At 44.1% G+C, this 18,183-nt stretch overlaps 1 protein-coding gene across 1 annotated transcript in view; it reads left to right on the top strand.

The window, feature by feature from the left end:
* The first annotated feature begins 415 nt into the window (after window positions 1-415).
* LOC148515408 (protein kinase C delta type-like) overlaps window positions 416-18,183 on the top strand; it is a 39,705-nt gene continuing 21,937 nt past the window's right edge. The window contains exons 1-2 of the mRNA XM_088480121.1: window positions 416-758; window positions 5,302-5,390. Coding sequence (XP_088336247.1) covers window positions 416-758; window positions 5,302-5,390 — 432 coding nt within the window. The remainder of the gene's footprint in view (window positions 759-5,301; window positions 5,391-18,183) is intronic.

Below are 18,183 nucleotides of genomic sequence, written 5' to 3'. Positions count from 1 at the left end.
GCATATTATTTGTGTTTGGCCATGGGAGCCTATGTCATGTTACCGTGCAGTCTCACAGTCATTCACCAGATTACCTGGCTAGTAAATGATACCCATGGTGAGGGGACACTCTGGAGAAGCTGCAACATGTTAGGGTATCAGAGGACAGAGGGGGGATGATTTGCTTTTCTCTAGGGAAATGATGCTGATTCAGGAGGAGAAGTGATATCCAGTAATAAAAACATAGGAAAATGAACATAGGCACCACTCCCAATTTACAGTGACATAAGTAATTGTATATCAGATGGGCTCAATCTATTATACAATTAGTAAAATTACAAGACAATCTACAAATTATTCTACTTTCTAAAACACAGACCCTCTCCCATAATAAATACATTATAGTGTATATGGGGAAGACTGGTGAGATCACATGATGCCCGTGCGCTGGCATCACACACCTGTAGTCAGGGTAACGCGGCTGTTAACTTTCAAAGTGGAGAACGGCAGTTGGAAGACTGAGCTCATCCTACTACTGGACATGGAAGCTGCTGGAGGAAAAGCGCAAGTGAGTGAGAAGATGGCAGGAAGACGGGCTCTGAAGAGGAAGCCGAGTGAGCCCAAGAAGACAACAAATCCTAAGGCTGGTCGTGGCAAGAAGAGGAAACAACGGAATAGAAGAAGATGGACCGACGACTCATCCAGTTCAGATTTAAAGAAGAAGAAGAAGAGGGATGAGAGCAAGATGGAGTCATCAGAGTGTGACCAGCCAAGATCAGGTAGAGAGGGGAAGGTGGTTTCATCAGGCCAAAAGTGTCTCAGTATAGGGCAGCTGTAGATCTCCTGCACTTCAGTTGGATTCAAAATTTAGCAACATGTCTGTTACATTTAGTGATGTTACTTGGCCAAGGTTGTATATTAACATGTTATGATATAAGCAATATTGAGGGGATTTCTTCAAGTACTATAGGTGACGCTATACAGTTATTAAAGTACTAAGGGGGATATTCATGAAAGATTGGAGAGAGATAAGTAACAACCAATCAGCTCCTAACTGTCATTGAACAGGCTGTGTTGAAAAATGATTGGATGATTTTTTTCTCTCTCAAAGCTTTCATGAATATCCCTCTTAGGGGGAGATTTATCAACGGCCAGAGAAAGATTAAGCAGAGAGATTCAGGGGGGGATTTATCAAAGCTTGGAGAGATAAAATGGAGAGAGATACAGTACTAGCCAATCAGCTCCTGTTATTTTTCAAACACAGCCTGTACAGTGACAGGTAACAGCTGATTGGTTGGTATTTTATCCCTCTCCATGCTTTCATAAATCTCCCACTGACATTTAAAAAGAAAAAACTTATTAAAATAGTACATTCAACATGTATGAAGTCAAGTACACAACATAAATGTGCTGTAACCTATAGCAGTCACTCAGATCCAAATGTCATTTTATAGTTACATTTGGAAAATTAATGCAGCTTTTATTTTGCATAAAGTACTCATCAAATCATCTCCTGCATCTCCCTCATTGCATCTAACCGAGCAGCTCATCTAGTCAGCCAACATGTCTCCAGCTGTCAGATATTATTACTAGAATTATTACTATTATCTAGATAATATAATCTAGATAATAATTGTGTAATGTCTGTCCCATCTCTGACTAGAGATGGCCATTGAGCATCAATGTTTAAAAAAAAACATTGATGGTGGCTGGCCGATGTCAACTAGTTTTGCTGTTGATGGCAGAGACCCAAAGGTTCTCTGCCACAGATGGATGAATGGGAGCAAATTTTTTTCTTTTTAATTCTTTTTATTGAATCAGAGACATATAGACAAACAATTCAATACAGCATTGAGTCAAAAAAAAAATATATATTTCTGGATACAAATTGACAATTTCAATTTGATATAATCAAAATATCAGGACATATACTATACTATATAAAGATAACATTGTATTGAAAATAAAATTGTTACAGATAATGTAGATAATATAGGTGAAGGGTGCATCGTGTGGGATATCACTATGGAGCCACTGGAGGATCATTGTCAAGCACACGTAAAAGCTACCACGAAGAAGAAGAAAAACATTTAGTAAGAAGTTGTTGAGTGGTTATTGGGAGTGTAGAAATATAGCTCTCCCATATTACAAAAAAGTTTCCCACCCTAGACTCTTTGTCCAAAGAAGCCTCCACCCAATCCATTTGGAACAAATAAAATAACTTCTCTTTAAATAGTGAAAAGGGGGGTGTACCTGGCTGATTCCACACCTGTAAAATGGTTTTCTTAGAGGCCGCGCTAACCGCCAGTAGCAGTCTGTGACAACCTTTTGTTATATGTTGATCTTGGGGGAAAATACCCAATACTGCCCATAAGGGATCAAATGGCACAAAATTGACTAAATTATCCATAGTATATTTGCGAACTCTCAGCCAAAATATTCTGACCAGGGGGCAAGAGCACAGACTATGAAAAATATCTGCGTTGTCCTCCCCACAGCGGCGACATGAGTGTGAGGTCGAGGATCCCATCAGGAAGCTACGATGTGGGCTAATATATGTTCTGTGGTAGACATTTAGAAATAATTCTTGATAAGAGCTAGCAGAGATAGTTCGACAGGAGTCATATAAATTCTTCAGCAGAACATCAGGTGTGAGTTGGGGGACTTGGTGTATCCATAAGGGCAAACCAGTTTGTAGAGTGTTGTAATCTAAGCTATCTCTCAAAAATAAGTAATGCTGGGATATCGCTTTACATGAAGGTGGGGGGACCGATAGTAATGCATCTAAATTGTTGACCCAATCTTTTTCTGAAAAATATTTAGTGACTTGCTTTATATAGTGTTGTACTTGGTAATAAGCAAAAGGAAAACAGGATAAAAACTCAAATTTCTCTACCGCCCTATGGAACGCGAGAGGACCTCTAAGATCAGAATCCACCAGACATCGTACAGACTGAATACCCCGGGCAGCCCACATTGAGAAAGGAAATGTAGCACTCCCGTGCTGAAATTCTGGGTTTCGATGTAGGGAGACAAACAGAGTTTTGTGGGCATTCAATCCCTGCTTATGCTTTAGTATGTGCCACATCCTGCGTGTGGTCCATAGAAGAGGGTTAGCTTTTTGATCCAAGGTAACTTCACAGTAATGAAGGTGTAAAAATGAGGTTAGATTATAATCTTTTAAAAAACTATCTTCCAGAGCTAGGTCAGTATAAATAGATGTGCCATTCAACCAATCTCGTAAATGACGTAATAAAGCAGAATGATTATAATGAACGATATTTGGGAAATTCCCCCATTGTATTTGCATTGTTGGAGCCGAACCAGGCCAATTTTACTTCGCTTATTGTTCCAGATGAACCTAACAAATGATGTGTTGAGTTTTTTAATGCCTTCTTGAGACAGTAGTAACGGTAAGGATTGGAACAAGTAGATCAATCGGGGAATCGCTATCATTTTAAGCAAGCTAGCCCTCCCTAGGTAAGAGAGCCGAAGATGCCCCCAACCACTTAAAACCCCAAGCAAAGTTTTAATAGCCCTTGATATATTGGTATAATATAGGGATGAGGGATTTTTCGTTATCTGAACTCTCAGGTATGTAAAACACTCTTTCGCCCAGGTAAAGGGTACATTAGAATAAACCCAGGCCGCAGATATAAAGCTATAGATATTTCCGAATTTACCCGGAGTCCAGAAAATATCTCCAAATTCTTTAAGCAAAGATAATAGATAAGTTATAGAAGTTTTGGGTTGAGACAAATACAGGAGCACATTGTCTGCAAACGCCGTCACCTTAAGTTCATTAGTACCTATCTTAATGACTCTAACAGAAGAATAATGCTGAATTAGGCGAAGTAGGGGGTCCAATGATAAATTAAAAAGAAGAGGGGACATTGGACATCCCTGTCTAGTGCCTCTATGTAATCTCATCACACCTCCCAGTAAACCATTGATCAAGAGATTAGTCTGTGGAGAGTTATAGAAGTAATGTATTAAGTTAATAAAGTCTTTTCCAAAGGCTCTACGTAACAAAATTGCAAATAAATGGGGCCAAAGAATGGTGTCAAAAGCCTTGTGTGTATCAAGACTTAGCAATAAATTGGAGGAGGATACATCTTGGGAAGAAACAACGGTAGCCGCTATTGCTGACCGAATACCCTTGACCGAGTGTCGACCCATTATGAATCCAAGTTGGTGTGATGTCAATAAATTAGGGAGAATAGATTGTCAATTTTTTTTTTTTACTGTTTACAGCACAGAGTTTAGCCCCGAGGGTTTGCAAACTATCGATGGTTCACCATAGATGGTTTGTGTGCCATTGATGGAAATCACTGATGGGACCATCCATGATAACCATAGATGGACATCCCACGTATGGCCATCCCATTCTCTGACATGCAAACGCAGTGGGAGTAGGGGCCTGCACCCCAACAGCTCCCACTGCTAGGGAGATGGGACATGCCTAGTGCCAGAGAAGAGGAGGACCTGCCATGCTGCCGGGAACAGGGTAAATATGGAGGATGGAGATGTGGTATGGAGTGGGAGAAAGGTGGGACAGAGCAGTAGAGGGGGGAGTGGATAAGAAGGAAATGGGGTTGGACAAGGCAGGGGGCGGGTTACAACTTTATATATTTTACTATGTTTGATCTAATGGAAGATTTTTTTTATATGAACGACTCAAATGGTGATATAGAAAAAGTATACAAGGAAAGTGACACATGAGATGAAACAATTTCAGACATTTTAATGGATATTTCAGTAGCTTATAAAAATGTTATAGTGTATTATACACTAACACATGATTGTAAGCTGTTCTTTCCTTTACATGCTGCAATTATGTCCTTAACTGTAAATTTACTTAAAACAAACTAGAAAAGATGGTGAAGTCTATAATATAGTAATTAGTACTTTTTTTGAAATATATATATCATGTATTACATTTATTAAGAAAGGTTAATTATTAAAAAAAACAGCTAAGTGATTTATATGCAGAGGGAATAGTTGAATGATTTGATGGGTGAGTAAATGAAATGAGACAATGTATATGTACATACCTAGGCAACGGGAAGATGTAATAATGAATAGGTGAATTCAGATTATAAAGAGATAACTGGGAACATTGTGTGCATTATAATGTGAGGTTACTATACAATGAGGCCTGCTGTATCCTGGTAACTAAAGGTGTCTTCAGCTATAATGCATTTTATATACTGGCCCCAATTAGCCCACTTCAGTAATTGCCAATACCATCATTGCTGCGGCCTTATAATGCATCTTGTTACACAGCAAATTAATAATATTTTCCTTATTTTACTCCACAAGGACCAAGCAGCGTCTCGGCAGCCTGCCCCGGTGATGTCATCGACCGGTTCACTATCCACCGTGAGCTGGGCCGGGGCAGCTTCGGAAAAGTAAGTTTTATTACTTTCAATTTGTTCTGAGGGGCTATTATGGGCATGTATTGTATCCTATGCATATGCACAGATACATTAGTCTGCGTATAATAATAGGTCACATCTGTAACCAGGGCTGCCATCAGAAAGTTTGGGGCCCGGTACTAACAAAATAGGCAGGGTCCCCCCCCCCCCCGGGTATAGGTCAGAGTTGAGCGGAGCTGTGGATAATGTGGGTGGAGCTTGTCAAGGGGTGTTGCATCAAATGGTGGGTAAACCAGGGAAGGCTACGTATGGTGGAGGGGGCAGGAAAGACTGGACAAGGGGGCACTGGGCTGTGAAGGGTGGACTGGGGTGGCAAAGGGCATGGAAGGCTGATTGGACTAGGGGGGCAAAGGACAGTAGGGGAGGGGCAGAGAAGACAGGAAGGCTGGCTGGACTGGGGTAGGTAACACAGGCTGGCTAGGCTAGGAGGGGGGCACAGGGAAGACTGGCTGGACGGGGGGAGGGGCAAGGCAGGAAGGCTGGACTGGGGGGCATAGGGAAGGCTGGCTGGACTGGGGGAGGAGCAGGGAAGGCAGGCTGACTTGACTTAGCAGGCAGGCTGAACTGGGGGGGGGGGTGCAGGCAAGGCTGGCTGTACTGGGGGGGCTGCAGAAAGGCTGGTTGTATGGGGGGTACTGTGCAGGGAAGACTCGCTGGTCAAGAGAGGGGAGGACACAGGGCAGGGGTCAGCATACCTGCTTTTTTCATTCTTTTGTCATGAGAGAGAGAGGGCCCGGCTGGCAGCTGCAAGGAGTGCACCAGGCGGCAGGCAGAGAGAACAAAAGAGCATAATTGCTGTGGCATTCAGCTATGGACTGTCACTGGAGCCAGCGGCGCTGAAGCATTTGATCTATGGAGCCGGCCACGAGCCAATCACAGCTCACGGAACGGCATCTGCCGCTCCTGATTGGCTGATGAGGAGCTGCTGCTCCTGATTTTCTCACGGAATGGCAGCCAATCAGGAGCGGCCGTTCCCGATTGGCTGACAGGAGTTGCTGCTCTTGATTGGCTGCCGCGGCTGGCTCCAGTCCATAGATCAAATGCCACAGCGGCGCTGCCACTGATGCCCTTTCTCCCTGCCTGACACCCGATGCATTTCTTGCCGTTGTCAGCCGGGCTCCCTCTCTCTCCGGGCCCGGTACTAGAGTACCGGCAGTCCCCCCCTGATGGCGGCACTGTCTGTAACTGTCATTTATCCTAATCAGAAACCATCTGATCATTCAAATATTTGATTATTGCCCCATTATGGTAGTTTTAGCTGTGCCATAATAGAAAGCTCTCTGTAGGTCAGTAGTTCTCAATCATTAGTCACCTGGGTGCCCCATTTGCATTTTTTGTACCCTAGACATTTGCCAAACAATACATTTGTCTATTATTATAAAATTGGATGTGGATAAAAATGAGGCCATAATGCTTGTGTGATGACCTGATCACAGCTGCGGCACACATGTGCACATCACACCTAACATGCACAGCGCATGCCCCACCTCTCACTGCACACGCCGTGCACATTACGTGTAACCTGCATGCACACACTGCAGCAATGTGACAGAGAAGGGACCAGGAATGGGGGCATGGGGCATATCTATGATGGGAGCAGGGTATGCGGTGCACAGGAGCCCCTGGATGATACTTGCCTACATCACTGAAATCACAGTGAAAATGGCACCAGTGCTATCCTCCAAGAGATCAACACATGCACAGTGGACTGGCAAGGAGGGGGCGGCATGGAGGCTGCACATACCTAGGAACTGAAGTAGTGGTTTCCCACCTCTCTTAAGGGGTGGGGTAAGTATAATGGGACTGGGGTGGTCAGGGAGAGCATGGTAATAAAGTAGTATTAAATATATTTTCTATTGGATAAAAAGTTTAGGTGCCACTATATATGTGCTATTAATAGATTTACAAAAAAAGAAATAAAAATGACACAATAGAATCAATGGTACATATATATATATATATATATATATATATATATATATACACATATATTACTATTTATGAAAATTGTAAAATTGACAATAAAACAATAGATCACATATGCCTTCTTTTTCAGGGTCAGTTATTTTAGATTTATCGTCAGGGTCTAAAGCCGGGTACACACTAGACAATATGTCGTCTGATCCACATATCGTCCACATCGAGCAGTGTGTACCCACTATGTCGCTGATGATACGCCCTCCCGAGCATAGTCAGTGACATCGTCCATAGGACCTGCATGCAGCATGGCCCCGCTGGCGCTCTCAGCATCTGCAAGTGTGTATGCACTTGCCGATGCTAGATCCCTCGCTGGGTCCCGTCGCGAATGAGATCAAGCTGGGTACAGTTCTCAGTCCCATTGTACAATTAGGGGTATAATTACTAAAGTGCGGATTTTTAGAAGTGGATGGGCCAAATGTAATAGGGTGAGAGTGTAGAAAATGTGAGAAAAAACTCTCACACTGTTTAAACTCTGCCAATGTAACAGAGCCCGAGAACATGCAAACTCGCATGATTTTACACTATAAAAACCCTCATGATATAAACTCTTATCCAGATGTTTTTCCATTTTAAAAATACAACAAGACCAATGTAATAGTGGGAGATTTTACTGGTAAACTCTCACATTTTCTTAACTCCCACCCTATTACATTTGGCTCGAGATGTGACCATTGTAGATCATATGACTCGTTATATCACTTAAGATCTTATTTAATTGGTTCAATATGGTCACATGATATAGTTCTGGATATGCTGGAACAGACTCTGTTCCTGATTCAGACCCGGTCGCAAGCGCTGTGCGCTCGCAACCGGGTCGATGGTGAGCCGGCTCCGTTGTGCGTATGTGCGAGACCCGGATAGCGACGGGCAATCCGTCGCTCCGGGTCTCTCGCAACAAAGGGGGCGAGCTGTCGATGTGGAGTGACAGCTCGCCCCCTTTGGTGGGTGGGCTGGGGGAGTGGCTGCCCAAACGGAGGCGTTCCCATGTGAACTTCTCCGTTTGGGGGCGGTCCCACTGACATCACGAGTAATGTCAGTGGGAGAGATTTCAGCTCTGTTAGAGCCGAAATCTCTCTGGGGCTTGCGGCCACGAAACCCTACCACAAGGGTCTCGTCGCAGGCCCGATGGTCGCGATGGTCTTGACCATCGCGACCATCTTCCTGGCCACTCACTATAGCTGTGGGTGGTCACCCACAGCTATGCGAGCAGCCAGGACGCCGTTCTAAAAAAAAAAAGCCCGGCCCTGATTCAGAGCGAGCGCTCTGTTAGAGTGTCCGGCTCTGAATCAGGGCCCCTATTTGATATTGTTCTGGTAGTCAAGACAACGTGATGCTGATCATTAGTTGGTTTATTTTAATCACATGACATAGTAAGTATCATGTGACTCGATTTAAAGATGTAATCAAGGATTGTTATCAATCACAATTCGGCAGTCAAAAACTGATGCGGCGTCTCAGCCACCCGCCACGTGTTTCTCCTCACAGGCTTGTAAGCGCGTAAGTGAGTGGTGGATAGATGCCCAGAGGCACCGCGTCACCAAGGTAACCACATTCCATCCACTCCTATACCATGTGACCCCCAATGTACACATGACTCACTGCGTCATCAGGACCCTCTTCAATCAGCTCCCCTATGATCACTCTCGGAGCAGACTGAACTCTATCGTATTCACAACAGCGCCTGGTCATGTGGTATAACATCATTGCAGAACACCCCCAATTCATCACACTGAGGGGCGTGCCCAGCACTTACGAAGGTGCTGGGCTTCCCCCAAGCTCTCCCCTTACGGCGAATAATTGCCATGCACAGTAAAGCACCTTACACAGTATGTCTTACACAGTAATGGCCATTATAACACATTATGCCACACGCTGTAATGCCCTTTATTACACATTATGCCACACACAGTAATGCCCTTTATAATACATTATGCCACACGCAGTAATGCCCTTTATAACACATTATGCCACACGCAGTAATGACCTGTATAACACATTATGCTATATGCAGTAATAACCTGTATAACACATTATGCCACATGCAGTAATGCCCTGTATAATACATTGTGCCACACACAGTATATACCTCTATAATACATTATCCCCAATTCAAATTACACCACACAGTAGTCCCTTATTCATGTTATGACACACAGTGGGAGCCCTTTTACGCAATGCCCAAATTAGTGTCCCTTATACACAAGGCCCACAGTAGTAGTGCCCCTAATACAATGCTCACAGTAGTAGTTCCCCTTATACAATGCCCACAGCAGTGGTGCCCCTTACACAATGGCCCCAGTAGTGGTGCCCCCCATTAGTAGTGCCCCCAGCAGTAATGCCCCCTATAGTAGTGCCTCTATTAGTAATTCCCCCTATAGTAGTGCCCCCAGTAGTAATGCCCCCTATAGTAGTGCCCCTATTAGTAATGCACCCTATAGTAGTGCCCACAGTAGTAATGCCATTAGTAGTGCCCCCTATAGTAGTTCCCCCAGTAGTAATCCCCCCATTAGTAATGCCCCCTATAGTACTGCCTATAGTAGTAATGCCCCCATTAGTAATGCTGCCCAGTAGTAATGCCCCCATTAGTAGTGCCCCCAGTAGTAATGCCCCCTATAGTAGTTCCCCCAGTGCTGGTGCTTCTGAAATAAAAAAAAATACAAACACAATACTTAACTTAAGCCCTGCTCTTGCTTCCGCTGCCATCAGGTCCGACCACGGATCCACGGATCTATGGGACAGACGTCATGACGTCCCTCCCATAGTGCTCTCTGTGGGAGCCGGAGCTCAGGAGTGAGCTCCGGCTCCACGGATCTATGGGAGAGACGTTATGACGACCCTCCCATAGTGCTCTGTCCCGGAAGCCGAAGCCCAGGAGTGAGCTACGGCTTTCGGCTGGCGCTGCAGGGAAAGAGCCGGGTGCCCGCTGGGAACAAATCTCAGCGGGCGCCCGGGAAATGGAGCCTCCCTGCTGCGGCTAGCGGGAGGACCGGCGCAATTTTTTTTTCTTCTGGTTTTTTTGGGGCTCAGTGGCGCCCTCTAGGGGCCGGCGCTCCGAGTGACGGCCCTATTAGCCCGCCCCTAGAACCGCCACTGCTCCTGAGGAAGCTGGGCTGTATGGACCCAGGGAAACGCATTGAGATCCTTTCTGGACCACTTGGATTTACAATATTGGATTCCTGAATTATATCTCTGGATATCATCTGGACCATGGGCCTGATTCAGACCCACTCGCGAGCGGCTGTCCGCTCGCAAGTGGGTCGATGTTATGGACTGAGCATGCGCACGACGGAGGGAGCTCCGTCGTGCGCATGCGCCAGACACGACGAGCGAAGGAAAGTCCTTCGCTCGTTGTGTCCGATCAAAGGGGGCGTGCTGTCAATGTTGATTGACAGCACGCCCCCTTTGGTGGGCGTGCCGGGGGCGTGCCTCCCTGACGGGGGCGTTCCCACGGGAACGCCTCCCGTCAGAAGCCGGCCCACTGACATCACTAGTGATGTCAGTGGGAGTGATTTTGGCTCTGATAGAGCCAAAATCACTCCGGAGCTTGCGGTTGAAAACCTCAACCGCAGGCTCCGGCTCGTAAATTCGATGGTCGCGATGGTCTCGACCATCGCGACCATCACAATGCACGCTCGTATAGCCTGTGGGTGGTGACCCACAGCTATACGAGCGTCCAGGAGGATGCTCCATGAAAATGGAGCCCGGCCCTCATTCAGAGCGTGCGCTCTGCTCAGAGCGTACGGCTCTGAATGAGGGCCCATATCTCTACAAAGTGACTGTTTTATTGCTGCTGATCACCAGTGGACGACCCCAACAACTCTCCTGCACCTGGATTGCGTAAACCACAGACAACTGGTGATTGCTACATTGTCTGGTAAACTTTCCTGCTAATTTCACCCAGAGAAGGTCTTAATTAACCTTGAGATTTAGGAATAACACACCAAAAACAAGTGGCCCATAATATAATCGTTTTTAATGATATTGTGCACATTGATGATTTTATTGTATGAATATTAGTAATTGTCATATATATTATTAAATGTGATCCATTATCCTTTTAACCAACCATCCTGCGTTTATATTTTATATATTATATAGTATTTTTTTAATACTCCATACAGCCAGCGCTGGTATATATTATTATCACTAGTGTTTGTCTAGTTCAGTTTATTGAAAGTAAATATATCTCAATGACTGAAAACAGACAGGTTCCTGAAATCAGGACGACCGATTATTGACACAGAAGATTTGCTTTGCATTGCCTATTACTGCAGTAAAGCAATTAGGTATGCTGAGACCACTATAACTAACAGAAGGGCAGACATATAACTCTAACAATCACCACAATAGTGACCATAAATAGGCTTTTTATAATAAACCACTATGTGGGGGAATTCATATAGCCGTGAATGGCTTATCGTGCGAATAAATACTTATACCCCCAAAACTTTTTAATAATAATACACTAATATACTTTTATCCTATATCACTTTGCCTTTTTTGGGGGTACAGGCAGATTTCCCAGGGCCATAACTAGGGTGGTGCGACCAGTGCCGTGGCACAGGGCACCGCAGGGCAGGGGGCTCTGTTTGGGCCTGACAATTTCCTGTTTATTATCATTCTCACTTGTAGCTTCTTCTTCCTTTATCCCCAGCATCTCCTGGCCTCCCCTATCTCTTCCCTGGCCCTTTCCCATGAGGCTGTGTTTTTTTTCAAGTGCGCATCTTATGTCCCTATTTATCCCCAGCATCCCCTGGCCGCCCCTATCTCTTCCCTGGCCCTTCCCCATGAGGCTGTGGCCCTTTTACAAGTGCGCGTCTTATGTCCCTATTTATCCCCAGCATCCCCTGGCCTCCCCTATCTCTTCCCTGGCCCTTCCCCATGAGGCTGTGGCCCTTTTACAAGTGCGCGTCTTATGTCCCTATTTATCCCCAGCATCCCCTGGCCTCCCCTATCTCTTCCCTGGCCCTTCCCCATGAGGCTGTGGCCTTTTTCAGGTGCGCGTCTTATGTCCCTATTTATCCCCAGCATCTCCTGGCCTCCCCTATCTCTTCCCCATGAGGCTGTGGCCTTTTTCAGGTGCACATCTTATGTCCCTAGTTATCCCCAGCATCTCCTGGCCTCCCCTATCTCCTCCCTGGCTCTTCCCCATGAGGCTGTGGCCTTTTTCAGGTGCGCGTCTTATGTCCCTATTTATCCCCAGCATCTCCTGGCCTCCCCTATCTCTTCCCTGGCCCTTCCCCATGAGGCTGTGGCCTTTTTCAGGTGCACATCTTATGTCCCTATTTATCCCCAGCATCTCCTGGCCTCCCCTATCTTTTCCCTGGCCCTTCCCCATGAGGCTGTGGCCCTTTTACAAGTGCGCGTCTTATGTCCCTATTTATCCCCAGCATCCCCTGGCCTCCCCTATCTCTTCCCTGGCCCTTCCCCATGAGGCTGTGGCCTTTTTCAGGTGCGCGTCTTATGTCCCTATTTATCCCCAGCATCTCCTGGCCTCCCCTATCTCTTCCCCATGAGGCTGTGGCCTTTTTCAGGTGCACATCTTATGTCCCTAGTTATCCCCAGCATCTCCTGGCCTCCCCTATCTCCTCCCTGGCTCTTCCCCATGAGGCTGTGGCCTTTTTCAGGTGCGCATCTTATGTCCCTATTTATCCCCAGCATCTCCTGGCCGCCCCTATCTCCTCCCTGGCCCTTCCCCATGAGGCTGTGGCCCTTTTTCAGGTGCACATCTTATGTCCCTATTTATCCCCAGCATCTCCTGGCCTCCCCTATCTCCTCCCTGGCCCTTCCCCATGAGGATGTGGCCCTTTTTCAGGTGCGTGTCTTATGTCCCTATTTATCCCCAGCATCTCCTGGCCTTCCCTATCTCCTCCCTGGCCCTTTCCCATGAGGCTGTGTTTTTTTTCAAGTGCGCATCTTATGTCCCTATTTATCTCCAGCATCTCCTGGCTGCCCCTATCTCTTCCCTGGCCCTTCCCCATGAGGCTGTGGCCTTTTTACAAGTGCGCGTCTTATGTCCCTATTTATCCCCAGCATCCCCTGGCCTCCCCTATCTCCTCCCCATGAGGCTGTGGCCCTTTTTCAGGTGTGCATCTTATGTCCCTATTTGAAAAATAGGGGAGGGGGTGCCAATGCTTTTTCTGGCACAGGGCACCAAAAACTCTAGTTACGGCCCTGAGATTTCCCAATTCTCACCTACACTTACTGTGGGAAAGATCGGCAAGAATTACCTCGCGAATGCCGCAACTCGACTTTTAAAACTGAATTGTGTGGAAAACGGAAGTGCGCATAGACGCGGTAAGCAGAAAATAAGAAATGATCGCAAGCAGCTTATGCTGAGTAAAATGCCTATATTCTGTGTGTTATATCTGCATGTGATATACTACGTTACAGGGTAACAGCCACTGACACTGTAACGTAGCATTTTGCATGCAGATATAACCGCAGTCGCGCACAGAATGTAGGCATGCCGCATATCATTTTATTCAGCATAAGCTGCTTGTGTGTTCTATTTGCTTAGCGAATAAGACACATTTTAAGGTAAAAAGGTACACGAGAAGACTCTCTGCGCTAGAGTCACACGGAGCTCACGCATTACGAGTAACGTGACTTGTAGCGTACGGAGGATTAATGTAGGTGGACGCATCTGTAGTTGCACATAAGGGGTGTTGAGCTAATGCAATCTAGAAAAACCTTGGAATAGAAAGCCTTAATATGTAAATTTCCATATAAGGCTGTACACCAGAGGTTCCCAAACGCGGTCCTCAGGCTCCCTTAACAGTTCAAGTTTAAAGGCTCCCATACATCAGCAATTGATTGCAGCAATCGTGCAATTTGCAATCGATTGTGTATAAAACTCTTTCCCCTTTTCAATTGATTGCAGAATTGCCACAATCGATTGAAAAAGGAAAGATTTTAATACACAATTGATTGCAAATTGCACGATTGCTGCAATCAATTGCTGATGTATGGGGGCCTTTAGAGATATGCATGGCTGAGCACAGGTGACTTAATTATTACCTCAGTCAATTTGATTTAACCACCTATGCTCAGCCATGGATATCTCTAACACCTGCGCTGTTGGGGAGCCTTGAGGACTGCGTTTGGGAACCTCTGCTGTACACCTATGGAACCCTAAAGCTGGCCACACAGTAGACCAACTTACATCCAACCAGCCAACTAGTTGATTGGTTGGAATGAAAATCTGGTAAGGTATGAAAGCAAATGACAATCAGCAATTTGCTCCCAAATGCTGGAAAATGAACAAAAACTGTTGTTTGGACAAATTGTTTAGATCAAACATTTAACAAAATTGTCTGAACGACCATTTTCATCTGTTTTCTGGCATTTTGGAACAAATTGCTGATTATCATTTACTCCCATACGTTACCAGATTTTCATTCCAACCAATCAACTATTTGGATGGTTGGATGAAAGTTGGTCTAGTGTGTGGCCAGCTTAAGACTGTGAAAAACACAAATAGTATAAGACATCAGCAGTATTCATATATATCTCTTGGCATGCAGAATACACTTATACACTGTTTCCTACTAAGGGCTGTATTCAATTAGCGGCGAAAACAGATTTTTTATTTGCCATAGGCGAAAAATGACATTTTTTGCCAAAAAAAGGGCGATATTTTTGCCAAAAAAATCAGGCAAAAACGCAATTGACGAAAAAACAGGAGAAAAGTTTTCTCTATCCCAGACCAGGCTAAAAAAAAATGCAAAATCCAAATATTTTGCTAAGAATGTGGTTATTTCTTTCAGAACCCATTGGACAGCAAGCCTAATGATAAATTACCCCTAAAAAATCGTAAGTTGCGCACTTTGGGGAAAATCGACCACGCAATTTTGGGTGAAAAAAAATAAAAACTGTTGAAAATGAAAGGAAGCAATTTTTTTCCAGGAAATTACTGTTCCACCTAAATTGGGGGTAAATTAAACACAATTTTAAAAACCATAAAAAAATCACCTGTTTAAAACACTTCACACTTCCATACCGCACGGCCATTTTTCACCAAAGTGCGCAACTTACGAATTAATTTATTTTTTGTGGGGGGGGGGTCATTTATCATTAGGGGGTGTGTCCAAAGGGTTCTGTAAGAAGTTCCCACATTTTTAGCCAAAAATAGGGATTTTCCATTTTTTTCCCCCCAATTACATTTTCGCCTGTTTTTTGGCGAAAATATCGCCTTTTTCTGATGAAAAACAGCCGTTTTCGACAATGGTGAAAAAAAAGTCAGTTTTTGCCGCTAATTGAATACGGCCCCATGTCAGTTACAACAATCAATATGATAAATGTTTTTAAATTACTTTGCTGTATCTTTTGAAACTGTTATTATCAAGTTTAATTAAAGTTACGTTTTAAACTCTTTCTTTCCTCTTTCTGATATTACCCAACGGCTTCTTCAGGATGTCCTTCCTAACGCTTTAACAGCTCTATATTTCTCTGTATCCCTGATAAACTAATATATAAATATGTGATGACATTTGTACCCCTGACACTCTAATGTCTCTATATCTCATCACATGTATCCCTAACACTAATATGTGCTGCCATTTGTACCTCTGACCCTGTAATGTCTCTATATCCCATCACATGTATCCCTAATACACTAATATATACATATGTACTGCCATTTGTACCCCTGACCCTGTAATGTCTCTATATCCCATCACATGTATCCCTAATACACTAATATATACATATGTGCTGCCCTATGTACCCCTGACCCTGTAATATCTCTATATCCCATCACATGTATCCCTAACACAAATATATACATATGTGCTGCCATTTGTACCCCATACCTTCTAATGTCTCTATTTCCCATCACATGTATCCCTAATACACTAATATATACATATGTGCTGCCATTTGTACCCCTGACCATGTAATGTCTCTATATCCCATCACATGTATCCCTAATACACTAATATATACATATGTGCTGCCATTTGTACCCCTGACCATGTAATGTCTCTATATCCCATCACATGTATCCCTAATACACTAATATATACATATGTGCTGCCATTTGTACCCCTGACCCTCTAATGTCTCTCTATCCCATCACATGTATCCCTAATACACTAATATATACATATGTGCTGCCCTATGTACCCCTGACCCTGTAATGTCTCTATATCCCATCACATGTATCCCTAACACTAATATATACATATGTGCTGCCCTATGTACCCCTGACCCTCTAATGTATCTATATCCCATCACATGTATCTCTAACACAAATATATACATATGTGCTGCCATTTGTACCCCTGACCATCTAATGTCTCTATATCCCATCACATGTATCCCTAACACTAATATATACATATGTGCTGCCCTATGTACCCCTGACCCTGTAATATCTCTATATCCCATCACATGTATCCCTAACACAAATATATACATATGTGCTGCCATTTGTACCCCATACCTTCTAATGTATCTATTTCCCATCACATGTATCCCTAATACACTAATATATACATATGTGCTGTCCTATGTACCCCTGACCCTCTAATGTCTCTATATCCCATCACATGTATCCCTAACACTAATATATACATATGTGCTGCCCTATGTACCCCTGATCCTCTAATGTCTCTATATCCCATCACATGTAACCCTAAAACACTAATATATACATATGTGCTGCCCTATGTACCCCTGACCCTCTAATGTCTCTATATCCCATCACATGTATCCCTAACACTAATAAATACATATGTGCTGCCCTATTTACCCCTGACCCTCTAATGTCTCTATATCCCATCACATGTATCCCTAATACACTAATATATACATATGTGCTGCCCTATGTACCCCTGACCCTCTAATGTATCTATATCCCATCACATGTATCTCTAACACAAATATATACATATGTGCTGCCATTTGGACCCCTGACCCTCCAATGTCTCTATATCCCATCACATGGATCCCTAACACTAATATATACATGTGCTGCCATTTGTACCTCTGACCCTCTAATGTCTCTATATCCCATCACATGTATCCCTAATACACTAATATATACATATGTACTGCCATTTGTACCCCTGACCATGTAATGTCTCTATATCCCATCACATGTATCCCTAATACACTAATATATACATATGTGCTGCCATTTGTACCCCTGACCATGTAATGTCTCTCTATCCCATCACATGTATCCCTAATACACTAATATATACATATGTGCTGCCCTATGTACCCCTGACCCTCTAAAGTCTCTATATCCCATCACATGTATCCCTAACACTAATATATACATATGTGCTGCCCTATGTACCCCTGACCCTGTAATGTCTCTATATCCCATCACATGTATCCCTAATACACAAATATATACATATGTGCTGCCATTTGTACCCCATACCTTCTAATGTCTCTATTTCCCATCACATGTATCCCTAATACACTAATATATACATATGTGCTGCCATATGTACCCCTGACCCTCTAATGTCTCTATATCCCATCACATGTATCCCTAACACTAATATATACATATGTGCTGCCCTATGAACCCCTGATCCTCTAATGTCTCTATATCCCATCACATGTATCCCTAAAACACTAATATATACATATGTGCTGTACCCCTGACCCTCTGTCTCTATATCCCATCACATGTATCCCTAACACTAATAAATACATATGTGCTGCCCTATGTACCCCTGACCCTCTAATGTCTCTATATCCCATCACATGTATCCCTAATACACTAATATATACATATGTGCTGCCCTATGTACCCCTGACCCTCTAA

The sequence above is a fragment of the Taudactylus pleione genome, unplaced genomic scaffold, assembly GCF_031769625.1.
Source record: "Taudactylus pleione unplaced genomic scaffold, aTauple2 ptg000250l, whole genome shotgun sequence".
NCBI classification, from domain to species: domain Eukaryota; kingdom Metazoa; phylum Chordata; class Amphibia; order Anura; family Myobatrachidae; genus Taudactylus; species Taudactylus pleione.
This window is presented reverse-complemented; position numbering and strand designations above follow the sequence as displayed.